Source organism: Odontesthes bonariensis, chromosome 23, assembly GCF_027942865.1.
Source record: "Odontesthes bonariensis isolate fOdoBon6 chromosome 23, fOdoBon6.hap1, whole genome shotgun sequence".
Lineage (NCBI taxonomy): Eukaryota > Metazoa > Chordata > Actinopteri > Atheriniformes > Atherinopsidae > Odontesthes > Odontesthes bonariensis.
The window spans coordinates 16,967,535-16,994,804 of NC_134528.1; the positions used below are offsets into that span (position 1 = coordinate 16,967,535).

Genomic DNA, 27,270 nt, shown 5'->3' on the forward strand with positions numbered 1-27,270 from the left:
TTATTTTTTCAAACAGATGGCCAACCCATCCTCCATTATCTCCCATAATGCAACTCCCTCCTGTTCCTTCAGCAACTCTGGCGATACATTTACAGTACTGTTGTACTGAAATTAGTAGAAATATTGGATTTAGTTCAGTTCTGTTTATTTGAAATCTCACAACATAAACTCAAAAACATCATTCAATTGCCATAATTATTTTTACACTTTACATATAACATAGACACTGAGCAGTCCTTTCTATTTCTGAACACCAAAACAGTTGTAAAATATTTACAAGTACAAATTTGTGTCCGTTTGTCTTGTGAATACTAGTGGCTTGTGTTGCTGGTTTGTCACTCATGCTCGAGGTCTCAGAAACAGCTCAGATGCCTGTTGCTTCAGGCCGCGGCCTGAGGAGAGTGTGCGAAATACTGGACAGTGTTGTGAGGGCGCTGAGGGCAGAGGTTACACGAAGGAAGGAGTTAAGGGTAAAATATGTGTGCCTGAGCCTTCAGGCCTCTGTCACACTGATAAATAGGACCGTTTAGACCACATGGACAACAACAAAGGTGGAGATTTGTCTAGACATGCTGTCTAGACTCATCTGACTCCTGAAAGGCATGAAATTGTGACCGATGGATTGTTAAAGTAACTCCTGGAGTTTTGCTCCGTCCATTGTAAATAATATGCAGAGGTCTGCTTTTGGAAAAGGGAATGTCGTCGGAAGTGCAGTTTGAACTGGGGGTCAGCCAGTGTGGCTTTGAAAATCAAACATTGGGAAGATGAAAGCAAGGAGAAGGATCACACAGAAAAAAGTGTCAGTGATTACACGTGTCCATTCCCTAAATTCCCTTAGCTTTTATATAGGCTAGCAGAAAATAAATAGACTCACAAAGAGCAAAAATTGTTTCAGTAACTTGAGAGCCCAGATTATAATAGAAACCAATAAATAAAGAATGGAAAATATGTTTGTATCCCCTCACTGTTCAAGTATCTAAAATTTGATCCCATCTACAGAAAACTCAGTGAACCATAAATCACAGGGTCTTGCTCAGCAGTTCTTATCCAGTAGCAATAATTACAAGATGGTCTCTAGCTCCTTCAGAGATAACGAGCTGTCTGGATCTTCTGCTCCATGACTTTTCCAGTCAACCTTTCCTTTGTCGGCGCTGGTATGTCTGGCAAAAACTCCTGACTCAGCCCTCCCTGGTTTCCACACAGCAAGGTCTTGTTGGGGGCTTGAGGTCTCTGTGTCACCAACAGCGTATACACACAGGCCGCTGTGAGGGTGGAGGGAAGTTGGGAAAGTGTAGCGTGGCACCCTGACTGCTGACCCACAGCTACAAGCGGCAGAGGCAGCTCCACCTGAGCCCACCGACCCTCCTGTGAAGGAGAGAGCTCTGGGATTGGTGGCAGACAAGCAGACGCTGTGGGTGGTGGCGTGTGACATCATCCCACCGTAGTAACAGCTGCCTCCGCCACTGCTGGTCATCCTGGCTTTCTGTTTGATGTCCAAAACCAGGCTGCGTCTTAGCCACGCCTTCTTTACCTCTGCCTGCACCTGAGAACAAACAGTTGCGTTTGTCATTTTTAACAAAGTGAAATGAGTGTGAATTTGAATTTACTCTACAGAACTACAATTTAGCTTTATTACCTCCCCGTTGCAGAAACAGTAGATGAACGCCACGAAAAAACCCTGAAAATTAAAACTTTTGTTAACAGGAGTCAACATTGATGATCTGTGCAATATTAGCAGCAATATATTGACTCCAGTTAACCACTGTATCATAAAATTACCGGTAAAGTTAGTTTTCATAACTAGGTTCTGACCTGAGAAGAGTTGAAGAACATCTCGTAATGCATCTGCACCTGCCACAGCAGCCCAGTAACCTCAGTGTAGGGAAGAGCCATGAACACAATGTAGTGAACTCCAAACAAGGGCATGAGAACTAACGTGGACTTAAGCAGCTTCCTGCAGAGCACAACAAAAAGTACATTCATGTAGCTGTTGTTCCTTATTGATACATCAGCAAGCCCATAAGTCAGTTTAGAACAAAATTTTACCAGCTATACTAAAAACACTGAGATTCTGAAATAAAAGATAACCTGTGAAAGAGGCCTGACATCCTAAACCGCTGAGGTAAATAATGCCCTCGGCCACAATTTGAGGTAATTTTGCATTACCACTCAATGGCACCACAACACTTATGTTACTTCATGATTGGGATGAGTTGATAACGAGACATGATTCAGGTCAAAAACATCCCGGACTGAAATACATTCTTTCTACTATGCCACTATTACCTTGATGGACAACATTTGGACATTTCACATGTAGTTGCTCTAACCACTACTCGAGGCCACATTATCTTCTAGTGTAGTTATAGGGCAATGTGGACTGCATGAACAAGTGACCCATGGGGTCGTTTTTGTGAGGGGAGTCTCAAATGCGTGGCAGCTTTCAGTCAGCTGATGTGTTTTGTTGGCAGAGTCCATACAAGAGAAAAACATTTTATTTTGGGTTTAACTTAGAGGGTTACACGAAGAGTTACCTGTACTGTTGTCGGGGGTCCAGTTTACCAGTGTTGGTTTCCCACAGTTTAGAGGCAAGTACACGGATTATGTTAATGAAGAGGAGGAAATTAACCTGCAGGAGAAGAAATACGAATCCAACTTTTCTTAATTACCAGAAACTCTTTCATGCTAACTGAAGTGAAATTCCTAAACCTCACCACAATGGCTGCCAGAATGGGAACTTGATAGATCCATTTCAGGTTTCCGGCACTGATGTCCCAACATCTGAAAGCAGTTATGAAACAGCCGAAGTGAACAACGGTGAGACAAATATGAATAACCAAATATACAAAGGCATCTCATGACTCACTGAGTGTCTGCCAGTGAAGCTCGTGCACTGACCCAGATGGACACAAACACAGCTGGAACACCTATGATGAGCAGAAAGACAAAATAGCTGATTGTTAGTTCACTGTTAGCGCTGTGACCACAGTGCAACCTGCTGCAGGGCCACTTACCCCAGCCCATGATGGTGAGAGCCCATAGGTAGTTCTTGTCAGAGAGGAAAGCCATGAAGATGAGGCTATGGAGGTACAATCCCTCCACCAGAATCCAGTAATGATTGGTTGCCAGGAAGTACAGGAAGAGGGTTACAGCAGCTTTACAACCAGCCTGATGAGACAAAACAACAGCCAAAGGAAGGAATCAGCATATGGGTGTAGGGTTTATTTGAACACTTGGGTCAGGTTTGGGATACAAGTATTAATATTCCATTTTCATACACACATTCATACACACTCACACTGCTGAAATTTAGAAAATGTCATGCCTGAAAATCAATTATAACAAGCTTCACAAAGCATAATCAAGTCAAAAGGGGAGGACAGTTAGTCTGACTCTGTCCAAAGTTAAACCTCAACAATTTCCACACAACATAGAATTATAATGCAAAATTATCATGCTTCTTTACAGGTATGGGATTAGCTATCAGGCAGCCACTTCTGCAGTCATCTCATGTTTGATTTGGATTTGGTTGCTTAAAAGTAACATTCCTTTTTGAGGACGGTTATCTCAAGTTTTAATACTTTATGCTAAGCTGACCTAATGCAACACTGCTGCTGCTCAATATTTGGAGCCATATTAATACCAGTCTTATCATCTTAACCATTAGCAACAAGGCAAAAAAAATATTTGCCAATTTGTTGAACCATTTCTTTAAAAAACATTTCACTTTTTCACGTTTTGGAAATCTAAGATTCTCAAATGAATGTCACAATGTCAAAGAAAATGACCACACATGCACTGTACATGGACCACAGTTACTGTGCTGATTATCACGATGTACACTGTCCTGACGCAAAGATTATGAACAACTAATTAAACATGGTATGAAACGTAAAAAGAGAGTCATTGTTTACCATTGGAGGCTTCTCTGTTGTGAGCTCAGGCTCAGCTTTATTGTCATCAGATATGGAGTAGAGCACAGCGTCCTTCACAAATATGCTAACAGCTCGACAAATGAAGGAGGTGAAGAGGTGAATGTGGATGTAATTGCGCGTACAGTGGAGACGCCTGCAAAATGTTTGTGTGACAGAGAGAAAGAAGTCTGAATGACATCTGATTCAGCGATGCCGGCTAGATTATTGAATTCATTCATTTGAATCTCTTTCAGTGAGTCATGAATGCATTATCAATAAAGTAATTTCAGAGGCAGAAACACTTTCAATAACTTGAATCACTTTGAAGATTTGGATTGGAGTTAGAAGGAGGTTTTCTGTTTTCTTACTTGAAATAGCAGAGGATGGAGACCGCCACCAACAGAGACGCTAGAGAAATGGAGTAGCCAACAGTGTACATAAGATGGAGTCGCTGAAACACCTTCTGAAACAAAACATACTTTAACAGTGTGCATCTGTGCGGGTGTCGATGAGCAGGATCTTAACCAAATACGTATTTCTAGCTCTGTCTGAGAAAAAATCCCTCCCTCTACAAACTGCAGCCTAAAGCTTTTCTCTCTTTAATGCCACCAACAGACACATTTAACCAATCACCAAATCACAAACTGTTCATAGACACATCCAGACAAATGGTCAAGTACATACATCCTCTAGGCTTCTGTGGTTGGAGGTCAGGTATCTGGTGCATTCAGTGTAGTTTGCCCAAGTGCGGTTGTTACTGGGCACTAGTTCCCAGTTCCCTGACACATCACACTGGCGGTAGGCTTGTCCTGTCACAGGCGTGTGAGATGTAGTCACAGGCAATACAGCATAGATTAAACAAACTGTAATACAATAGAGCAGTCTAAAAAAAAAACAGACAAACATTTCAAGCTCTGAACTCAGCGATTCAAATTTGAAAATGCTGATTTGTTTTATCTTCTTTAAATAAAATTACTGCAGAGACTACATTCAAACCACATGTGAGGATGAAGCTTATGTATCATCTCTTCATGTTAGTGTCTCTGAAAGTTGAATACCTCTGTGGTTGAAGTCATAAATGTACTCTGGACATGGAACCGAGACCAGCTGACGTGGTCTGCTCCGTGGCCAGCAGATGATCCCATCCCACTCTGGGACACAGTCACCTTCTTCAAAAATAATGGGAAACAGAAACAGGACAAAGGGGAAAAACAAAAGAAAACAAAGTAGGGACATTTAAATCAGATTGAATTGTTCTTTTTTTCTTCTTTTTTTACTATTTATTCATGAATTTCTTATTTCCCCTATTATGGCTGCACAGTATGTGTAGAAATACCCCATCAACAGTAAAAGTCTTGTATTCAAGTGATTACTATGGTAAAAAATAAGCGGCTAAATGTCCTCTTTATGTTTATAGACACCTTTCATTTCCTCTAAAACACAAATATATAAGCAGCATGCAAAGTCGTTATTATCTCAATGAGTTCAGCCTCTGGGAGTACACGTCCTAAATTTGAAATCATGGGGAATTACATTATCCTCTTGCTCAGGCAACAGTACTTTTTGAAAGCTCGTTGAAGTGGAGCTTGTAGCACAGAAAGCGTGTATCATTTTTTGTGGTGCTTTTGTTCAAATGATCTTACAAGTGACTCTCACATCGACAAGTGCACCAGTGTCAATGAAGAACACTTCAAAATGTGAACCGGAGAGGATGGGATGTCCACTCTAATTCCTAAGCTGCAGCTACCCACTGTACGACTTTAATTCTAACAATGGGTAGCTGTAGCTTTTCTGCGACAGCACATCTATTTTTTTTTTTTTTAGGGTTGACACATGACCTCGTTTGCAAATAAAAATCAACAGCTGCAGGACTTGAATGTGCTCCATGTTCACTGTTGTTGGGGTGTTGTCCTTCTCTTACGCACAGCCTGGATACAAAAGATGGATGTGGCCTCCAGTAGGAAAAATGAATCCAAGCCTGAAGTGCCTTAGAAGCCAGCTCTCAGCTGGACATAATGTCCAACGGCCAGCTGACAGCCACACAAATCTGAATGTATAAAAGTTTATCGGAAAATGACGCTACATCTCACTTAACTTTTTACCTCAGAAAATGTTTTACTGATCAGTTTATGGTCTAAATCTCTGGTTTGAAGTCATCTTCAAGGCAGCATTGTGTTTGTTTTGTAAAATAGACCGTTAAGTAAGGTTCCTTTTGCTATTGCCAGATCTAAAATAAAGCTGAGGCAGGATTCAATCCAAAGGGTGTGTTAAAATGGTCCCATCTTTTTATATGTAACGTATGCCTTTGCTTTATATGGATTCATTGTTATTGTGTGGCCCTCTGTCTGGTTAACTTCACATGTAATAATGTATAATGAATAACAGGCTCGTCATACTGCATATTGGGAAAAAAATCTTAAATCTAAAGTGCAGCAAGTAGCCGTCAGGTGAATGAATTTATTATATTTAGCTCTTTCGTTGATTCAAAGTTTTGGAAAAAAAAATGGACAAAATTAAGTAGAACACCATAGAGTGTATTCATTTCCACCTCTGGAGCCTACATAAGTAAAGCAACTCAAATAGTTTTAATCAACGGTGAAATAAGAATAAAGGAAGTTTATTACAAGTGTTGTGTTTCTTTGAAGGTTTCATATGATATGAGACGACTGTGTTTCTGCTATGACATTTCGGAGAAGATTTAAACAACCACTGTTCCACTCTGCCTGTGAATATTCTCGTGCTTCTCTTCTGACATCTGACTGCATCTTCTTATGAGATCTTTGTCCTAATGCACCAATGAATCAACGTACCTAACACAGCCTCTACGTCACTGCCCAAATTAAAAATGAGCTGCTATTGTGAATTCAATGGCGTAATCACAGTTACTGGTTAGCAGGATATTAGATGAGAGTTATATCTGATTTCAAATGAATAACTGAGGTCATAAATATTTTTTTCACGGTTATACATTTGGACATGCACTCACTGAACCCCGGATACTCCCAATACAGGGCGGGAAGATTCTGAAATGATCAAAAGCAGCACACAAACCTCTGATGAAGGCCATTTGTGCCTGGATGCTCCTTTCACACCTTGCATGAGCTCCAATCAGAACATAGATTTGCTCGTCACGTGTGATGACATCATCAGAGTCTATCTGTAAAACACAAAAAAGATGGATAAACATTTAGACAAGTATGCAGTGCAGGTATCAGTGAATAACACTTTTTTTTCCCACTGAGATGAAACCCAACATTTGAATAGGACTGATGTATCTGCATTCAGGTCTCAGCCTTAGCTTGTGGGCGCAGCTGCTAAACTCTGATTTTGTAATGTTAATGATTAGATAGAAAAAGTTTGCTATTTAAAGTCTGTCAGAAGTGTCTTCCTAAGTAGAATGATCTGTCAACCGCAAACACTCCTAAGGATCTCATGTGCTTCCTCCAGGTGTTGTGAAATAGTTGTGCGAGGGTGAGGTATGTGGTGATCCTCCGCTAACCCCTTTTTGCCCAGCGGTGGGGGAACTGTGCTGTCCACATGCAAACCTTGTCCTCAGCACCATGGCTACGCTGTTGAAAGCTAATCCACACAAGCCACCCTGTGTTCCTGGTTACCCATCATAACAGAACGAGCGATGATAGAGATCATTTTGCAAGATTTAAAGAAAAATATTTTGTAACTGTTTGGCATGACTGTGTTGCTTATCAAGCTCCTTGTATTGTTATACAACCTTTTCCAGTCTAATATTGACCATTAAGTTAATAGTATGATATAACCTTACTTTTGAGCCGTTAGAAATCTTGATGCATTTGTTGTGTTTTCACCAGACTTCTGCTCAAATGAAGGATCTGAGTTCTGCCTCTCACAGCTGCCTTCCACTCAAGCCAAACAAAATTCTTGTTAAACAGATTAAACCCCATCTGGAGCATTTTACGTAATTTCATATGTGATAAGTAACACTCTTGGCATAGGCCATCAAAAATAAACTGCCAACGGGAGAACAGAGTTTCCAATAAACACTCAGAATGCTGAGCAGCGATCATTTCCTTCAGTGATTTGTTTTAGGAGGGACTGTCAGAACAAGTAAATAACTTGCTCTAATACTAATAACTAATGATAACTAATAATAAGAGCTCAGTGTTGAGCAGTTCAAATCTCTTACTGTTGTAAACTAGCAGAGGCGATACACCGTCGCTTTGCTGATGATATTTACAGTATGTATGTGTGTGTAATTCTTGTGTGCAATCATATTGAGCAAAACACAGTCCTCAAAAACGATAAACATCATAGCAGGGAAACCATTTACGTTTCTTTGTACCAAGAAGGCTTTCTGCTGACAGATATTGCATTTTGGTAAAACAATTAGTCTTGACATCCACTCGCCTTTGTGCTGTGAGAACAACTGATCTCTCGGGCCTCATCCTCATGCGAAGTCATTTTCAGGCTGACTGATTTGGAGATTGTAAGTCTGTCAGAGATCGAGACTCGGGATCGACCCGGAGAAGATTAAGAGATGTAGAGATGGGGCCCAGGGGTGATAGTGGTCAGTGTTAGCGGCTGGGGGCCCATGCTTCAGTAAGTGAAAGGCTGAAAAGGTTGGGGCTGATGACAGAGAGTTGTGAGGTAAAGCAGACAGCAAGTGATTTCTGATGGAGGAGATTAAGGGCTTCTGTTTGGGTTTTTAGTTTAACTGCAGCTGCTCCTATAGTCAAATCAATAGTCCTATTTAGATTTAAGAGTTTTCTGGTAAATCTGTGAATTTGTTTGCCAAAGGAGTACACTGGTTTCCAGCAGTTCATTACATTCCCACGTTTGCTTGACCTCGTTCTTACATTTACACATTTTGAAAGAAACTCCATGACGGATCGACAATCCAATGGAAAAGTGTTTAACCCATCTCCTGATTTCCTCTATTTTTGTGAGAATCTCAAGCAAAGATGCATCAGATTTCAAACTAAGATAAGTAAAAACAGAACTCTAGTGTAACTATAACTGTTTTGTAAACTGTTTGTAATTGTGTTCTGAAGCAAACTGGGCGCGAATGACTGTCCGTCATCATTAGTGTGTCAACAGCATGGGAAACTGATTGCAGCTCAACTAGACAAGCTCAAGTCTGATTTCCATCAGCCCTGTTCAATCAAGTGTTCTCCTCAATTGACCATTTTCAGAGACAGGAATTTGGCTCGAAAATCTTAAGAGTAGCAGGCTATGCAATAAATAAATGAATACATACAAATGAGGAAGAAAACCATTGAAAGAGATCATTCTGGGCTTGTACTACATGTCTGCTGTTCTGGGAGTCCAAAAAAACTGAGACATTATCTACAAATAAGGAAGAAAAGTGAGCATTTCCAGTAGTGGAGAACCATGAAAAATTCCTCAAAGAACGTGGCAACAGCTTACTGAGGAAGTCCCAAAGGTTCAAAAGAAAATATCAAACTGATGCGTTTGTCACCTCATTGAAGGTCATTGTTCATGACTGCAATATCTGAGCAACATGAAGCATCTAAATCACTGGGAACCTTGGAAAGCATTAAGGAGTTGGATGACCCTTAAACCTCTCGGGAGAAAGTGTGAGATTGATGACTTGAGAGCTGAACGATATGGAGGACTGGGTTCTTGTTACATGGTTCTTTTACAGAAAATCCTCAGGTTGTGTCAGGTCGTCAGTCTGTGAGTTTAAGTGCAACTGGATTACACAGCAGGACATGCAAACGTACGACTAAACCTACCTCTGAATGCCTCAAAAGAAATACGATTAGAATTTCTGAGTAGCCTTCAAAGTCTGGACCTGAACCCATGGACAGATTATAAAGCAACAAGTTCCAGGCACAGATGTGTACAATGTGCCCCCATTTGTCAGACTAAAGGTATAAAAAAAAAACAGACTGACAGAGAGGCAATAAAGTTCTATAAATCATGCAGATAAGTGATGGTTTTGACCCTGACTATGTACATTTAGCATAGTTTTGCATCACTATAGTTACTTTTTGCTCTGTTTTGATATTTTCACTATTTCTTGTGGTCGTGTTGTTACCTAACTTTTGTGGTGTCATGACTTCTCATTTTTTTTAATCCCCTTTTTATTCTGTGTTTTTTTGCAGATCGTTAGCATCTTGTTATGAGTGTTGGGAGTCTCATTTTTGTCATTTCATCTCTTATGGTCTTGCATAAAACTTTGGTGAACCTGTGCCTCAGTTTGGCCATCTCAAACGCGTTCTTGTGCATCTCTGTACGATTGTTTTATATCTAATTGTTTTTTTAGCATCTCTCTGCAGCCGTCCAGTCTCACTCCGGCAATTTTGCATCTCCTAATGGTTTTGTAGAGAAACATGACGATCATATGTAACTCATCCTGGCCTTTTTCAAGGTTGATTGTCAATTTTGCATTTCTTTGTCGCCACAGTGTCTCTTTGGTATTATTCTAAGCCTGTTGATTTATGCTGGTTGTATTAAGATCTGTGTCCAGCTGGCCCGTTCAATACCTTAACCGCAGGGAAATTACGAGGTAAGACCCGAACAGAGCACTTCGTACCTCTGAACTCTCCAGTGTGACAGCAGTTGACAATTCCACCAAAGTTATCAAAAATAGTTGCATGCAGTCTTAGCTGCTAAAGGTGGCCCTTCCTCACATGCGTGATTTCAGTATTAGATAACAGACGAATACACAGACCATCTGATACATATAACATATGTGTAAAAATATAAGAAAGCAACAAGAGAGAGTTGATAATTTTCCTTCAGTTGATCATGATGAATAAGAGAAAAAAAGCCTTTATTTCTCAGTAAGACTGCCTAAAAAAAAACTCCTATTATCTAATTTACTTGAAAGAGCAGAGGAAAATGACACCACTCCATCTTGCTGGTGAATGGCTGGCACATTTCCCGAAGGAGATAAATCTTAGTCAAAACTTCAAACCATCAAAGTGGATCACAGATGCTTGAAATTTTCTAGCTATGGCCCAAAGTGCAGCAGTCAGACTGTTATTTCTGACTCAGTGTAATAATAAAGTGTAAGATGTGATGCTGCTGTGTGAAAAGTTTAAATTTAGAACATAAAAACCACCCTTTTGAGAAATGTACACAGATAATTTTACTCCCACCAACCCATGAGCACAACTGCGGGAGGATTATTTCTCCAAATAAACATTTACTGCTCTGAAGAGGCATTTATTTTTGCATGTTATTGTCTAAAATATTCAGTAATTAAACATACATTTAGTCTATTGTGTGATTTTAAAAGATTAAAGCAAAGCAGAAATAAACTTTTTTTTTCCTATTCGTGCAAAGCGTTCTGATGAAATTAAAAGAAGAACTATAGTAGACTTACCAGTGCAGTAACTGTTATCAAATAGTGGAAAAGAGCGAAAGCACTAGTTCCTTTTGGTGACAACATGACGACTTTTTAACCTCAGTCTTTGGTCCACACACACCTTTCCACACACTCTCAGATCATTTTCTCCTCTTCAGGTGGTGTAGACGTAACTGGTTGAGGTTTGTTCTTCTCTTGTGTCCCATCAGTGGATTCAATTTGATTTCTTTTCTTTTAATATCTTTTTGAATCAGTCAACAAAAATGGACTTTTCTTGACATCCAGAAAAACCTTTTTAAGAATTCCAGATTTTTCCAGTTTTCTCCTTGAAGCTCAGCTGACATTCCTGATCAGGTCTGAGGGAACATGTGGCCGTCAGAGAGCAGAGTGGACAGAGGAGCAGTGAGGATGAAACCTCCTCTTTTTACAGCTCTTTGGACAACTAGCTTGAAACGGGTGGGCCTTGATTGGCTGTGCCTGCCGTGTCTTTAACTCTGTGTGCTCCACTGCTATGGTTACAAGTCTTTGTTTGCCATCCTGTTTGTGTTTCTGTTTTAATCTTTTTCCACTTATCTGCTTTACCTCGGTATTTCCTAACCCCACAGCAGGGTGATAATGTAATGGTGCATTTCATGTCACTCAATGTGACACTTACTTATACATAAGATTACTTTCACAATATTATGATTGTCAATGAGCACAGGCACTGTAATACAAAGTTTAAACTATACTTTCAGACCTTAAATAAATCCTTTACACAAAATTTGCATAGGAAGAACAGAGGCATGGCCCTCGATAGCAGTGCATGTACATGTTACACAATGAGGTGGAACCTGCAGGTGTAAGAATGCAGATCTTAAAAAGGACAAAACCCAATTAGAGTAAACCTTTGTGTTTAAAAACAAAAACTCTAAGCACTGCTCCTTATCACCCTCACAGAGAAGTCCCTGCCAATGCTAATGCTAATCTTTGGAGGTTCCACTTTAACTGGGAGTCATCCTTATAATGAGCCTGCGAACACACATTATTCAGAATCAGCACACACAGTTACTTTCTGTTTTTTGGATCAACGTGCAGACAGGGTCAGGACCCTATTCTGTCCAGCCTTCATAAATAGAAGCAACATGATTTAAGTCTTCTTCCTTGGCAGGAAACCAATATTTCTCCTCCAGTTCCCACACTAGAACATCTCAGAGAAGAAATCTATCGTACTATACAAACGGGGGAAACGAACGGATATTTAAACAAATGTACAGATATGAAATATTCTTAATAAAAGTAAAAAACAAGTGAAAACGAAACTTGCACAGGAGGAAAGGCACACTGGACGAGAAGCTTGTTTGCACTGTGTGAACATTTTGATCAACAGAAACACGTGCAAGTCACACTTATGATTCACCCATTCATTGATGACTTTGAGATTTTTTTAATTTAAGGTTTTTTATTTTATTTTCTATCTGGATAACATCTATTCTTATAACATCATTATCATAACAAATGTTGCTTAATGTTACTGATGAAATACAGGGCTATAAAGAACCAAAAATAGATTTAATGAATGAATAAGATTTAATAGATTTTATTTTTTTTTACAAAGATTTGATGTTTTTTTAAACATGGGAGTGAGGATCCTCTGTGAATGTCTTTTCACTAAAAAGCTCCATATACATGTCACTACAAGGTCACGTTTCATATGAACCACACACACATATGTACTTACTCCTTAAACATAATATCCAGTAACTTCTCAATGCTTAACTGGAATAGTTAAGATAATGTAGGAGATTATATTCAAACATAAAACATGTTAAATAAATGCACACTAGATTTCCCAATGTTTGCAATGTGCCCGTTTGGGGACAAATATGGAAGGAATCTTTGATTCCGAAGTGACCCCCTCTTAACATTTAAGCAATAACACCAAATCGGTGGCAGTCATCTCATTCATAGTCATACAAACTGTCAGGTAGGCTTCTTGTCTCCCAAAACTTTGTACAACAATTATGGATCTTGTGAAAATAGCCCATCCAGTCAAGCTGAACAGTCCATTTTGAAAAGTTTTTCATCTTGAATTACAGTGTTGCCTTGTAAATCTTAGCACTTCTTGTGTTCATGTAAGCCACTTACTATAAATTACCCTGGTGTCCCTTTTTTTTTTTTTTTTTTTTTTTAAAAAAAGGTCTTATAGTTTTTTTTGTATTTCTGTCATGCTTGTCTTCTGAGTTTCTAATTGCATGGTGTAAGGAACTTTTGTTGTGTCTGCAAAGCACCTTCAGGGTTAATCACTGATGTAGGATTTACGCCAATAATATCAATAATACAAAAAAAAATCATTATTTACAGTTGTTATTGCTGGTACAGCCTAAATCAAACGACGGGGCTTCAATAAAATGAGAAGTCTCGTGATATTGTTCCATATGCGGCTTTCATTTTGATAGGGCAAACTCTCGCGTCATCGTAACCCGGAAGTACCGGTTTCACAACAAGGGCAGCAGCCTCTGCGTGCTCTACTGACTTGTCAAGCTTGTAAGTTAGAAAACTTTAATTTGCGTCTTTTTATTCTTGTATTGCTCTGACAATTAGTGTTAGGTGTAGTTAAAGGTCCGGCCTGCAGACGCAGCGTGGCTGTTTAACGTGTTCTGGGCTCCGCATGTGCAGCAGTAACGCTGCTCATTAGCTGTGGTTGTATGTGTGTGTGAAGGGCATGGCGGGGCTGATCAGGGCTTTTCGGACCCTGCGGCCCGCAACCCTGGCCGTGGTCTCGGGCAGGCTTCCGGCCCCGGTACAGCCCGTCCCTTCACCCGCTTCATGTGCGTTGTTCCCGGTGTGGAGGACGTGTCGCGTCAGGACGCTGCAGGTGTGCTCTGCCTTATACGCCGGCCATAACAAGTGGTCCAAGGTGAAAAACATCAAGGGACCTAAAGATGAGGCGAGAGGGAAGATGTTTATGAAGTTCGGTATGATGATCAGAATAGCTGTGAAGGGTAAGTGTGCAGTGCTTTGATGAAGTGTTAATGAGGTGCCGCCTTAACTCAGACTGACTTCATGTGCGATTGTCATCTGCAGAGGGTGGATCAAACCCAGACCTGAATTTAAACTTAGCCCACATACTGGAGCAATGCAGGAACAAGAACATGCCGAAAGCATCCGTAGATGCAGCGATCAAGGGTGCGGTAGGTTGACAACTCAATGTCGCACATAAATGAGTAAGAAACCAATTGGAAAAAAAAAAATACTCATCATTTCCTAAAGTCTCTTGAAATGTTCAACCATTTTCTTCTTACAACATGACATCATCAGTGTGTTACAAAGTGCAATCCTACTTTGTATTAATGTGCTGACATCATACCAAATGAAAAGAAAAATATCTTGTGCCTTAAGTTCTGCCCCAACAGCATCTGTTAAGATTTATTTTGAAGTTAAAATATTGTTGAACTGCCAGTACTCAGGAGTTCTTGTTCCAAGATGACTTCACCTACATTGGTACTGTGAACTGGCCACTGATGTAGTAATAGCATATATTTTATATTTTATACTTTTTCTCCTTATAGGTCTTTTAATATTTTCTTATAATAAGACTGTTTTTATTCAGTGTTTACTGTTATATTTTTATTTTTACTGTGTTGTTAGGGAGACCGCGAGTCACAAAATTTCAATTCCGAATATCTGAGTATGTATTACAGAACTTACAATAAAGCTGAGTTTGACTAGTAGATTAGAAGCATGGGCGTCAATTGGGTATGGCAAGGTATGGCAGCTGCCACACTTTGGCTTGTTTTTCTTTTTTTTTCTTTTTTTAAATTTATGGAATTACTCTGTGTCAATTTGTACTGATTATTCTATTATATAATACATATAAATGAACTACAAATGAAATTCTGAACAACACAATCAATTTATCTTAAGTATCAGCTTCCCCAACACTTGTATCCCCTTTTGAAATGTGGTATCTCCCAGAAATGGAAGACACTTTAATGTCAGTGTTTATCAGGAATATGACTGGGTTGAATATTCTGTGCAAGAAGATGCAGTCAATTGCTTTGCATGTCGTCATTTTGGAGGAGCCTCAACTGTAACTGGGGTGTGAGTGAGACTGCATTTGCACACAGATAAGCTGCATAGCAGACTTTTGTGGTGATTATTTGCTGGGCATGTATATTTATTGATTGATACTGTAGTCATGTGACTATAGTGACCTTGCCATACCTTAGCTTTGGCTGAATTGACGCCACTGATTAGAAGATTGAACAAGTCATCAAATAAAGCCCTTTAAGTTAGAGGGCACATTGCCAAACAAATGAATATTGTCTAGATGTAGAGAAAAGTGTAATTAAAACATTTTCCTAAATTTGCATATAACAAGTTTGTCACCAACAATGTGATACAGGAGAAGGCTAAACCGGCGTCCCAGCACATGTTTGAAGCTCGGGGGCCCGGTGGATGTCTGCTGCTCGTCGAGGTCCTGACGGACAACAACTCCCGCGCCCACCAGGAAATCAAACGCATGCTCGCCAAGAACGGGTGAGGACACTCACTCTTATACAGTGGTTTTCAAGCAGTTTTCACTACAATTTTTTGATCGCTTGAATCCTCGACAGTGAAGAGAAGTCACCCATTTCAGCCACAATTAAGTAAAAGAACAACCGGCTGTTCACATACTGTATATAACCAGTCTGAATCCTAACAATGCAGCCAAACCATTTAGTTATTCATTAATACAAGATAACAGAGTTTGGGGTGGATCAGATGAGATGGAGTGATACTTAAAGGATAATTGAGGTTTAGGGACAAGCAGGACCACTGTACACAGATCATTTATACAGGACAGTGTGGGTGGGAGCAAAAGGCAGTAACCACTAGATGTCCCCACACATACAGAGAATAGTAAATACAGCAGAAAAACGTTGTACTTTATTGGTTTATACAGCTGGCTTGATAGTTAAATTGCCCAAATACTGGGTTATTTACACACCATCTGCTCAATTATTATTATTATTATTATTGTTCAGTGTTTTTATGAATTGGAGGAAATATTAACCTGTGGATCTCTGACTTAAAAAAAACCCCCAAAAGTCAAACAAAATTGCATTTTTCCACCTATTTTCAGAGGGATGCTGTCAGACGGAGCCCGTCACAACTTCAACCGGAGAGGCGTGGTGGTGGCACTGGGTCAGAACATCACCGCAGAGAGAGCTCTGGAGCTGGCCATCGAGGCGGGAGCTGAAGATGTCCAAGAGGCTGAGGACGAGGAGGAGAAGCCCCTGCTGAAGGTCAGACTGCAACCGCAGGGAGAACTCAACTCACAGAGATAACGTATCTTAAATTATTTGGCAGCCCCTACAAAATTGTTTGATAGAAAGTGATGAAATTTGGCACACTGACTAGAGACAGCTCCCTGATGCTTCACACCAAGTTTCCCTATTTGTGCCTCCAATGCTTCAGAGCCAAAACTGGGAGGAATTTGCAGAAGAATTTATGCACGTGATTATATCTAGAGGCAATCCAATTCCAGAAAAGGCGGGATGCTGTGAGAAATTGAAATGGAAACAAAAAAATATTTGCCAATAAACCAATATTTTCTTCACAATAGAAGATAAGAAAAATATCATGTTGAAATTGAGACCTTTTACTATATCATGAAAAATTTTAACTCCTCTTGACAGCAACATGTCAGTAACGTCATTGGCCATAAAAAAAAGAGCACCTAAGAGAAGCAGAGATGGGCAGATGTGAGGCTTTCTGCAAAAAAAACTGCCTCTGCAAATTGCAGAGCAAGTTTGTAATATTACTGTACAATATAAAAGATAAAGATAAGTTTCACAGATGAATAAAGTTTTAAATCCTCACAACTGAATACAAACAACCACAGTTTAACTAATAGCATCATCTGTTTGTCTCTCCTCAGTTCATTTGTGACATGACTGACCTGAATAAGGTGCGGACCTCTCTGCAGGGGCTGGGAATCCAGATTACATCTGCTGGGTTGGAGTTTGTTCCCCGCAACCATACGTCTCTGGACCAGGACCAGATGGAATCTGCTTCGACTCTAATAGAAAACCTCACTGACTGTCCAGATGTAGTGCGAGTGTGGGACAACATCCAGGCTGACAGCTGAGTGCAGTTTTATTGGACACTCGTTGGACACTCGGGAGTATCTGGTTTCACAGACAAAAGATTTGCCATTTGAGACCTTATACATCATTGGACGCGAATACTACTGTATGTCACCAGAGAACAGACGTTATCTTTAGACAGTTTTGTTGTTTTGCATGGGGGAAAACATGGAAGAAAAACAAAATTGTGGTCACTGTTCTGTTCTGATTTTCAAGTTGTTTTTTTTCGGCAGCCTTCGGAAACCTTCGTGGGACACAATGCAACCACTTTCCTGCAGGATTTTCCACCGACTGGTTCTTTTCAGTATGTTTGTAGAACCTGGCTTCCTCAAACTGAAGCAGAGTGAAATAAAATCTGCATCTCTCTGTTGCTGAATCCTGTATCCTGGTTTTCATAAGATGAGCTTTTTTAATTGAAAACATTGAGTGAAATTCTACACGCTGAGGAGGGAAGAAGTGTTCATGGATAAACAAACACAATCCATCAGTCCATCCAGACATATGAAATACTCTGAATAAAAATCTGTGAATGAAGCATGTTTATCTTTTTTTTTTCTTCTAACATCAATTCTTCTGTGTCATAATCTGAAATCTAAAAATGTGCCAGAATTTTTTTTTCATTTTATTTAAAGTACTGAACAATACATCACATTTCACTGTAAAATCTATTTTCAGTTTAGCGGCACCGGAGGCAGAACAATTGATCATCGATCATCATTCTATGTTACTGGTCCACAGAGTAGCTTCCACACAAACAAACGCCAAAAATTCTTGATTGTCTTGATTGTGCACTGATGTTTTAAGTCGAACATGAGACGTTCAGAAAAAACTGAGCTCATTGAAATAATTTCCCGAAATAATTTTTGCCACTGATTCACCCCTTTAGGGCACTTGACAATAAACAGGAAAATTGAGCATGCTCAAATTCTAGCAACTCTTGCTTCAAATAGCAAATGCAGTATTTTACCCTTTTTTTTTTTCACAAGTCCCATATGTTCTTAGCTTTCTGACAGCATTTTATGAACACACAAATCAGGGACAAATCAGGCTGTGTTCCTGAGATGGACACACAAGTGACAACATCCAAACAGCACGCATTTCGTTCCACTTTCACCCATCTGCACAACCTTCATAACACTTTGACTGCGCCCACTTTGGAAACCAGAGGTGAGTACCATTTCATACTGTTAGTCCATTTTGCAATGCGTCATGTTTTTGTCTTAAAGCACTCAAATTAGACTAAAGATTAGAGTGAACAGGTTTTTTTTGCTGACCGCAAAGGAAGATAAAAGCTGTCCTTCACTGCCAAAAGCTGCACATGAGCCATGCGTAACAAGTGATGTGTTTGATTTACGAGCAAACATGTTACCTCTATAGAATCAGCTTGTGTAATACTCTTGTTAATCTGTAAAATATTATTCCTCCTCACTAAAAGTGCTGAAGCTGTAAACATTAAATCTATTTTTAAATAAAGAAGAGCTCGAATGATGAAGGTTACAGTGGAAGGGCGCTTTGAGCTGATGTCACCACGGGTCATTACCCCTTCATATTGCTGTAGTGCCAACTATGCAGTCAATAAGATCCTACATAAACAGCATGTAGGAAACATATTGAGAGGGTAGTGTAGCTTCACTCGGCTGAGTTTGTTTGAAGTTTTTTGTGCACGTGTAACGGATGATTAAATGTAACCTATCACACCAAAGTAGCTCCAAGAGCACTGAAAAGATGATTCGATGCCAACAGGGAAGCCCAGTGTAGCGGCTCTGAACCAGCTTGCTTTGTTATCAATGCCCGACATTGATTTTTCTGTTGCTTCCTCTCAGCTATAGCATGGCATTGATTGGGTTCCAATGTTGGCGCGCTGCAGGGCAGTCCTCTGCACTTTGCCACTGTGGAGGGTTCAACATTGACATCTGCAGCCACATAGCGCTGACAAAGAAGAGCATTCGTTTTTGTCTAAATATAAAACATCAAGACAACACTGGCCTAACAAGCTCTCAAAGGGTGGATATTTGAGTAATGGCTTAGGGGTCAAGAACAACAACAATTTGGCTCTTTGCTTTCAAATCAGGTATGTTGTTTTTACAAATCTATTTTTAGATATTTCTGAAAATGTTAACAACTAGTAAGGGATATTTCTACAGAATAACCGATGCTGTTCTTACGTAGTAACACTTTCTGAGTCAAATATTGACCCGCTCCATTACTTGAGGGATTAGTTTTTAGTGTTTCTGAAAATATACACAAAAGTGTGGAAATCTACTATTTAAATCAAGTATTCAATGATAACTACATAAGGGGGTGATAATGTGGCTTGTAAATTTTTTAAATATTGTATAAATATTAATAGTCGAATGTCATTTTAAAAATAAGTGGAAAGCACAACATTAAAGAACCCCCTCCAAAAAAAAAAAAAAACTAAGCTAATGTAGGATGCCTGTAGCCTAAATTTGATTAAAAACTGTGTTTTTTTTATCATCTTCAGTCCAGCAGAACTTAATGTCTGACTCAGACCTTATGAAGGGTGGGGAAGCAGCCATCAGGAGCCCTGAATGCTGTTCGCTTCAAACACCGAGAATGGAGCTGCGCAGCCCCTCCAAGGGGATGGACCGACCTCAGAACGTCACAGAGAAGGTCACCCAGGTAAAGAGACAGACAATCACGTGTGCTCAGTCTCTGGCTGTGTGACAGCCACAAAGTTGCGTCTGTGAATTAATGAACTCGCTCATTCATCACCAGATTTCCGGTGACTCTTGGTGACCTATTATCGCTTTTCCTGCTGTCTAGGTTCAGCCAGTCATTAGTGCACACAGTTAGGGTGTTCTGATTGCTATCAAAGGAAGAGAAGCCCAGTGAATGTTGCCATGATGGAAGACTGCTGTTAATTAACCCCCTAATGGAAAAATCAGTATGTGATTTGGTGGCTGGATGTTTTCCTCATGGGGGAGAAAAACAAAGATACATATAGGGACAGTTCACTTCAAAACTACAGTTGTTGCTGCTGCAGCCCTGGGGCTCCCCGCTCTGCATCACGGGATGCTGTGTGGTGGATGGGAAACAAATGCAAGGGAAGTGCTTGCAACTGACCTTACAACTCCATTCCATCTGATGATAACTAACTAATCTTAGACCTATACAACTGATAGATCTATGAGCACAGTCAGTGACATTTTTCAGGGCACCTAATATTAATTTGAATTGGAGTCAAAGACAAAAACTATGACTGTGGCAGGACGTTAACTCGATTTTGACATTGCAAATGTTTCATATTTCAATGTGGAATAACTCATCTAAAATACCTTTTTAAAACATTTTTTAAGGTGCTTTCTTTGGAGTCTGATGTACTACCTGAATACAAACTCCAAGTGCCTGACACGACATGGTGGATCATGCTTCACTACAGCCCCTTCAAGGCATTTTGGGACTGGATTATCCTCATCCTGGTCCTCTACACAGCTGTATTTACTCCTTACTCAGCTGCCTTCCTCTTGGATGAGCATGGGGATTTACGACAGAGGAGCTGTGGCTACACATGTAACCCTCTGAATGTAGCGGACCTCATGGTGGATGTCCTGTTCATTGTGGACATTATCATCAACCTTCGCACAACGTACGTTGACCAAAACGACGAGGTGATCACACAGCCGAGCCAGATAGCCAAGCATTATATCAAAGGCTGGTTCCCTATTGATCTGCTTGCAGCGATCCCCTTTGACCTTCTCATTTTCAGATCTGGCTCTGATGAGGTAAAAAAAAATTTGGTTCTTTGATTATTTTACTGTAGGATGCTTCTTAGAATGCCCATGCTCATATTGTATTGGTTTGTGAATTATTTTGGTATTGTCTCCAATGCTTTCCTGCATTTTTTTTAAAGTTAATGAATACTAAATGCCTAAACCTAACTAACATCGTCTTCCCCGTTGTTTATGGTAACCGAAGATGGCAACCCTAACAAGTCTACTGAAAACAGCTCGGCTGTTGAGATTGGTCCGTGTGGCGAGAAAGCTGGATCAATATTCTGAATATGGAGCTGCCGTCCTCTTCTTGCTCATGTGCACCTTTGTACTCATTGCCCATTGGCTTGCCTGCATTTGGTACGCCATTGGCTTTGTGGAGAGGCCGTATACGGAGACGGGCTGGCTGGACAACCTGGCTGAACAACTGGGAAAGTCATACAATGAGAGCGACTCCTCCTCTGGTCCATCAGTCAAAGACAAATACGTCACGGCTCTCTACTTCACTTTGAGCAGTTTGACGAGTGTGGGGTTTGGTAATGTCTCTCCAAACACCAACTCGGAGAAGATCTTTTCCATCTGCGTCATGGTCATTGGATGTGAGTTATATAACACTATTGAGGACTGTAAGATAATTATTAGGGAGGCATGACAACCTTTATAATCTGGTTCTCACCCAGCCAAGTAAGAGGTTAAACAAACAATTTACAGATGGTAGAACCCAATCTTCACATTGAAATTATAATTGAACCTCTTTTCTTTTCTATTTGATACTTTTTTTCTGGAAGATAATGCAAACAAAATGGCACTGGTCTGAAGCTAAAAATAGCTAGTTACATGGACTGGGTCTACATAACACGATCCATTTAGCCACATGGTCTGTGTAGTGATGAAGCAAAACAATGATGCAGAAGTAACGCAAAGTAAAAATCTATAATGGTGCTCCCCCATAAAAAATACAGAAAAAGCATTTAGACTTGACATAATCTTCTTTTTTGGCAAATGTTACAGCTTGAATGACACAATCATCTGTGTCTTTTTTTTCCTTTCTCCTAGCTCTAATGTATGCAAGCATATTTGGGAATGTGGCTGCAATCATCCAGCGGCTTTATTCTGGTACAACCCGCTACCACACCCAAATGCTGCGGGTCAAAGAATTTATCCGCTTCCACCAAATTCCGGGTGGTCTGCGCCTAAGGCTGGAGGAGTACTTTCAGCATGCCTGGTCTTACACAAATGGCATAAACATGAATGCTGTAAGCAAACAAGAGGTGACCGTGTTTACCCCGGTTGTTCTGTATTTGTTTGAAATCTAATCACTGACGTGTTTAAGCTTTTGTATTCCCATACTCAGGTGTTAAAGGGATTTCCAGAGTCTTTGCAGGCAGACATCTGTTTGCACCTCAATCGTTCTCTCCTAGAGAACTGCGAAGCTTTTCGTGGAGGCAGTCAAGCATGTCTGCGTGCCTTAGCAGTGAGGATCAGGACAGTCCACGCCCCTCCAGCAGACATTCTGATCAACTACGGAGACATCCTGGACTCTCTCTTCTTCATCTCACGTGGTTCCATCCAGGTCATGAGGGATAATGTGGTGGTAGCCATTTTGGGTAAAGCTATTTAACCCTACTGTAGGTGCTTTGACTGTGGTGTGTCAAAGAAGTCCTAAAAACATTCTTCAAAAAACTCTGTATTTAAATAAAACATACACATTCTCTTTTAGAAAAGAATGACATCTTTGGCGAGCTTATCTACCTGTATGACGAACCAGGGAGGTCAAATGCAGACGTTCGCACCATCACTTATTGTGACCTTCACCGTATCCCTCGGGACGACTTGCTTGAGGTTCTAGATATCTACCCAAGCTTTGCTGACAACTTCTGGAGGAACCTGGAGATCACTTTTGACCTGCGAGATGTGCGTTGGCAGTTGGTAAGAGATAGCAATGTTGATGTTAAAAAAGACACTTATGGGTAAAAATAGAATCATTTGAGATATGTGATGAATTGATTTGGGAAAAATCATAAATCACTTTTTTTTTGTGGTAAACCAGGCTGATCAAGTGCCACTTATAACAACTGATGATTCAGGGGATGACTGGGAATGTCGCCCCAAACCAAAACACAGAAACCATTCCCTCGACTGTAGAATAAGGCCAGGTGAGATATGTAGTACTAAATCGCTGTCACTGACTGGTTATGTAAGCTCAGAAGCTTTTTTCTTATGTTTTTTTGTTGGTATTTCCATTCGACTCTATCAGAACTGGGCTATTAGTTGAATGGGATGAAAAGGCAAAAAATCTACTGTAATTGAGTGACCGATATGCTTTCCTGTGAACAGATGGAATCGATCACGAAGACTCATATCCTCTTCGATCCTGCCATCACTCATCACCTCAGGCCGGCACGGAGGACCACTGGAGCTGTGGATCCTCGTGTTCTCAGTCCAGCGAGCACATGGCAAAGCCTCTTGCTCAAAACGCCAGAGCAGAGCTTAATCCTTCAGAAGATGCCATGCGGGACTACTCTCCATCTGCTGCGCAACTGCTGCCCCAGACTGGAACCTCAGTGGACAGGGATGCGGCGTTGGATCGAGGCCATCAAGGTAGGTGGGGATTTATCCTGTCTGAAGTTTGTCCTGGAAAGGCGAACAAATTCTTTCATTTTTTTAATGATGGTATGTTTGACCTTTCATGTTGATGTTTACCCTGTGAAATTTTCATTTAAAAAAATAAATAAATAAATTCAAATGCTTTCTGTATTTTGGGGGTGGATTTGAATAATTGTTTGTATTTTACTTTCTAAAAACATACATTTCGTACATTTCTCATACTGTACATTTCTGAAGCACAACTTGCCACCTTTTACCTTGAAAGTTTAATTTATGAGTTGAAAATGAGTCACTGTGCTTGCATTATGCAAATCTTTTTATGATGATGTCATGACGTAAAGGAGGAAAAGGCTGTACTAAAAACAAAGTGTTTTCCGGTTGCTCAGGGTTGTCTTCAGGAGAGAGTAACTCTATTTTGGCAACACCGCCATTGTTATTCAAGCAAAAAAGGTTGAATATTTTTAATTGATTTGTCTTTGTTTTTCTCAGCCTCCTCTCTGAATGTGCCAGAGATGTATCAATACTGGCCAGGCCGACGGTCACAAGAGCTTTCCAATCATGTCTGGCAATCTTCCTCTGTGCACAAGTCAAACCACCCCCCACCATTCACAGAGGAACGACCCAGTGAGCTCGAGTCTCGACTTGAAGTTTTGCATTCACAACTCAATAGGTGAATTGTTCACTTTTAAATCTCAGCTTATTTTAAGCCACAAATCATAGCAGTGCCTAGGACTCTTTTTTAACTGCTGTAGATCCTTTATTTCCCCCAATAAACACACTGTATTTATAAACTAGTAGTCTTCTGTTGCTTTCTGTGAGTGTCACCTGAAATTAAACCAGACCAGCTAAAAAGCATGACTGGGCAGGATGCTTATCAGTATAAGTATGGCAGAGATGAATCATCAGAAAAGTGATCCATTTGGTGTGCTAAACGTTCAGGCATAAGGATGCAATGATTGGATGCAGCAGGGGCAGGGAGGCTTAAGACTAGTAGTCCTCTGTTCTCTCTTTGTTTCTAACCCTCTTAGGCTGGAGTCACGCATGACAGCCGACATCAACGTTATTCTGCAGCTTCTCCAGAGGCAGATTGCTCCTGTACCTCCAGCTTACAGCACTGTATCATCCACTAACATTCCAACTGAGTCATCTGGCTTGTATGGGACTGGGACTCCAGTGTTGCACAGCATGTTTCCCATTTCGCCCCCACAGATGGATGGCCGAGCACCCTCACAGGTATGGAATCATACCAAGACACCCGGGAAAAGCTTAAACTTAACATCCAAAGCAAGTCTAAACTTTCATGAATTTCTTTATTTTTTGTTTACTTCAGAACTCGGACCAGACTGACCCCAAGAAGTCCCAGGAGTCTATATCCAGCGGCATCCATATGACTGCAGCATCTGACGACACAACGTTCATGACCGTCACCCCTGAAACCGACACCCATAAAGGGTTAAATCTGCAGCTGCCCCAGCAGTCAGTCCAATCTTCCCTCACAGCTAACTCCAGGCTGCGTGAGAACCTTCGCTACCCCTCACTGCCAGTGAACCTGGATGCCACCTCAGGACGGGCCAAGATCCAGAAACACTTCTCAGACCCAGTGCTGCCTGTCACCTGACAGCCAGAGGGATCAAAACTACTACTAAGCTACTTATAGGGTCTTCAAAAGATCTTTGTAAAGTCCATCAATTCTGACTGCAAACAAACAGATATCAGTATACATCTGGGCAGCAACTGTTGTCCAAATCAGATGGTGGTAGCCAAGAATGATTCCATTTGAGACAAGTTTACATAGTCTCAGTTTTGTACAGTACATCTGAAGATTTTACCTCAAGAGTAACATTTGAAAACAGTTCATCTTCTTTGTATAAAGGACTGACGCAGAACAACTATCATATTTTTAAATGGACAAATGCTCATTAATTTGCACAGGACTCAAAAATGACTTCTTCTTTTATCCTGTTTTACATGATCTTACTCCATACCATCTTATCGACGTTCAAGCCCCACTCCATCCCTATCATGTGAGCTTTAATCCATCTTTAACCTGAGGTTGTGGCTCTGATCTACTGACTACTGAACGTTGCTGTTACACAGAGACTTGGACCAATGAGAATGACTAATAATGACGATGTGACACTATTACTGACTAATAATGTTACTTGAAAATAAAGCAGTAGTTCCACATTTTGGAAGATTTGTATTTTAGTAAATATAAAGCTAAAGGCAGCAACTGCTATGCAAAATGAAAGAAAATATAAAGGAGAAAAGGGTTCAAATGTCAACACATAAAGTCTACCGTATAAAATCTACCTCTTAGAAAATCACAAACAAAAACAGCTCACAAACAGATTCAACTGACTTGGTTAAGAGAAGATGTGCAGTCACTTTTGTCAGTTCTTTCAGATGCGAAACAAAATAATTTCTTTTCACTAACTGCACATTTCTCAGGCCTTTCTTTACCATATTTGTTAATCATTAACCAACATTTAATCTGTGTTGCATCACTGAACCACTTTCATTTGTTTTGTTCTGGCTCCATCTAATGCAACTCTTGTTCTTTTCCATGTCTTATTTCTACAGCCCCAACCCCAACATCCCATCTAGAGCTCTTAACATTTGAGACGTAAAACTAAATGACATATTTCAGGCGGTTTTCTCAGTTTGTTTTGATTCAAGGAAGAATGCACTGTTTCAACCTGTAAATCTGTACTGTAGATTCTGTACAACTGTGTTAACTGTGAAGGACGGTTTATTTATTGAATAAATGTGGCCATGAATAAAATCACTGGCGCAGAAATCTGAATAATGGTCCATTCATACTAACAAACTCCATCACATTTTTTAGGTTAAACTAAATATAAGTTAAAAAATGGTTTAAACACCTCAATCCATAATTGCAATCAGTTCACTTCATAACAAAATATAATGCACTGTTAAGGGCTGGTAATAATGCAAATTGTAACCAATTAGGTTCTTTGTCCATTAACAAAACAAAAAAAGAAAGAAAGGAGAAAAAAAACAAATTAAAACAGTCAATATTATTTCAGTTTTTTGCAGCATTTGATAGCAACTTTTGTTACTCAGAATGGAGATAGAAAAAAAAGTTCCTACATGTGGGATAGTGTGTTCTGAAACATCACAAACTGCTGAAAATGTCTGATCCTCGTAGGCCTACATGCAGGGATTTAAGTCAACTAAAGGTCAATCTCCTCAACAGTCATTTTGCTTGAGTCAAAAATGACCATCTAAAACTTAAATTTCAATGCGTTACTGCCATCTACAGGCCTGGAGAGGAGCAGTCGTGAAGTACTGTACAATTGGACTGCAGCATACTGCACTGTCTTCAAGGTTTTAAGGACTGCTGCGGATTCGCATACGACCAAATGGTCTGAAAGAACATTTCAAGCCTTTAAAAAAGTTCCTGGGACTAGAAGTCGTCAGTATTTTGGGCAGCAATGTGGTTTGGTATTTGTTTTTGTTTGGTCCTTGCGGTTTCTGCTCCAGAGAAATTTGTATCACGAGGTTAAGTGTGGCCCTCCATATTTTAAATACCATAGAATGTGGAGTACATCCTGAGGAAGCTACAC

General features: G+C 40.2%; 3 protein-coding genes across 5 annotated transcripts; 2 read left to right on the forward strand and 1 right to left on the reverse strand.

Annotated features, from left to right (window-relative positions):
• Positions 1-190: 190 nt before the first annotated feature.
• On the reverse strand, positions 191-11,593 carry pth3r (parathyroid hormone 3 receptor). 2 transcript variants are annotated; one of them, XM_075457197.1, is made up of 13 exons: positions 11,245-11,593; positions 6,966-7,071; positions 4,973-5,083; positions 4,599-4,723; positions 4,283-4,374; positions 3,915-4,068; positions 3,015-3,168; positions 2,867-2,927; positions 2,715-2,781; positions 2,535-2,629; positions 1,813-1,954; positions 1,637-1,678; positions 191-1,543 (listed from the first exon to the last, which is right to left on the reverse strand). In XM_075457197.1, the coding sequence occupies exons 1-13, from the start codon at positions 11,308-11,310 to the stop codon at positions 1,061-1,063; spliced, it is 1,698 nt and encodes a 565-aa protein (XP_075313312.1). In that variant the 5' UTR covers positions 11,311-11,593; the 3' UTR covers positions 191-1,060. The 2 variants fall into 2 exon arrangements, with proteins under 2 accessions (XP_075313312.1, XP_075313311.1); XM_075457196.1 differs by having other exon boundaries at positions 4,283-4,377.
• A 2,093-nt stretch (positions 11,594-13,686) lies between these two features.
• taco1 (translational activator of mitochondrially encoded cytochrome c oxidase I) lies at positions 13,687-17,873 on the forward strand. Of its 2 annotated transcripts, XM_075457016.1 has the most exons (6): positions 13,687-13,752; positions 13,928-14,210; positions 14,293-14,399; positions 15,614-15,747; positions 16,334-16,496; positions 17,132-17,873. In XM_075457016.1, exons 2-6 carry the CDS (start codon positions 13,931-13,933, stop codon positions 17,339-17,341), a joined length of 894 nt encoding a protein of 297 aa, XP_075313131.1. In that variant the 5' UTR covers positions 13,687-13,752; positions 13,928-13,930; the 3' UTR covers positions 17,342-17,873. The 2 variants fall into 2 exon arrangements, with proteins under 2 accessions (XP_075313131.1, XP_075313129.1); XM_075457014.1 differs by having other exon boundaries at positions 13,693-14,210.
• A 2,043-nt stretch (positions 17,874-19,916) lies between these two features.
• kcnh6b (potassium voltage-gated channel, subfamily H (eag-related), member 6b) lies at positions 19,917-25,443 on the forward strand. Its single transcript, XM_075458242.1, has 11 exons — positions 19,917-19,982; positions 20,660-21,083; positions 21,271-21,672; positions 22,130-22,329; positions 22,428-22,685; positions 22,799-23,002; positions 23,124-23,229; positions 23,411-23,674; positions 24,170-24,350; positions 24,709-24,913; positions 25,011-25,443. Exons 1-11 carry the CDS (start codon positions 19,917-19,919, stop codon positions 25,296-25,298), a joined length of 2,598 nt encoding a protein of 865 aa, XP_075314357.1. The 3' UTR covers positions 25,299-25,443.
• Positions 25,444-27,270: the final 1,827 nt, after the last annotated feature.

Coding starts and splice junctions, on each gene's coding strand:
- kcnh6b (XM_075458242.1), top strand. CDS start 19,917: ATGGAGCTGCGCAGCCCCTCCAAGGGGATGGACCGACCTCAGAACGTC. Junction 21,084..21,270: donor TTTCAGATCTGGCTCTGATG/AGGTAAAAAAAA, acceptor GTTGTTTATGGT/AACCGAAGATGGCAACCCTA. Junction 23,230..23,410: donor CGACTGTAGAATAAGGCCAG/GTGAGATATGTA, acceptor TCCTGTGAACAG/ATGGAATCGATCACGAAGAC.
- pth3r (XM_075457196.1), bottom strand. CDS start 11,310: ATGTTGTCACCAAAAGGAACTAGTGCTTTCGCTCTTTTCCACTATTTG. Junction 5,084..6,965: donor ACAAATGGCCTTCATCAGAG/GTTTGTGTGCTG, acceptor TTATTTTTGAAG/AAGGTGACTGTGTCCCAGAG. Junction 4,378..4,598: donor ACCACAGAAGCCTAGAGGAT/GTATGTACTTGA, acceptor GTTTTGTTTCAG/AAGGTGTTTCAGCGACTCCA.
- taco1 (XM_075457016.1), top strand. CDS start 13,931: ATGGCGGGGCTGATCAGGGCTTTTCGGACCCTGCGGCCCGCAACCCTG. Junction 14,211..14,292: donor GATCAGAATAGCTGTGAAGG/GTAAGTGTGCAG, acceptor TGTCATCTGCAG/AGGGTGGATCAAACCCAGAC. Junction 15,748..16,333: donor CGCATGCTCGCCAAGAACGG/GTGAGGACACTC, acceptor ACCTATTTTCAG/AGGGATGCTGTCAGACGGAG.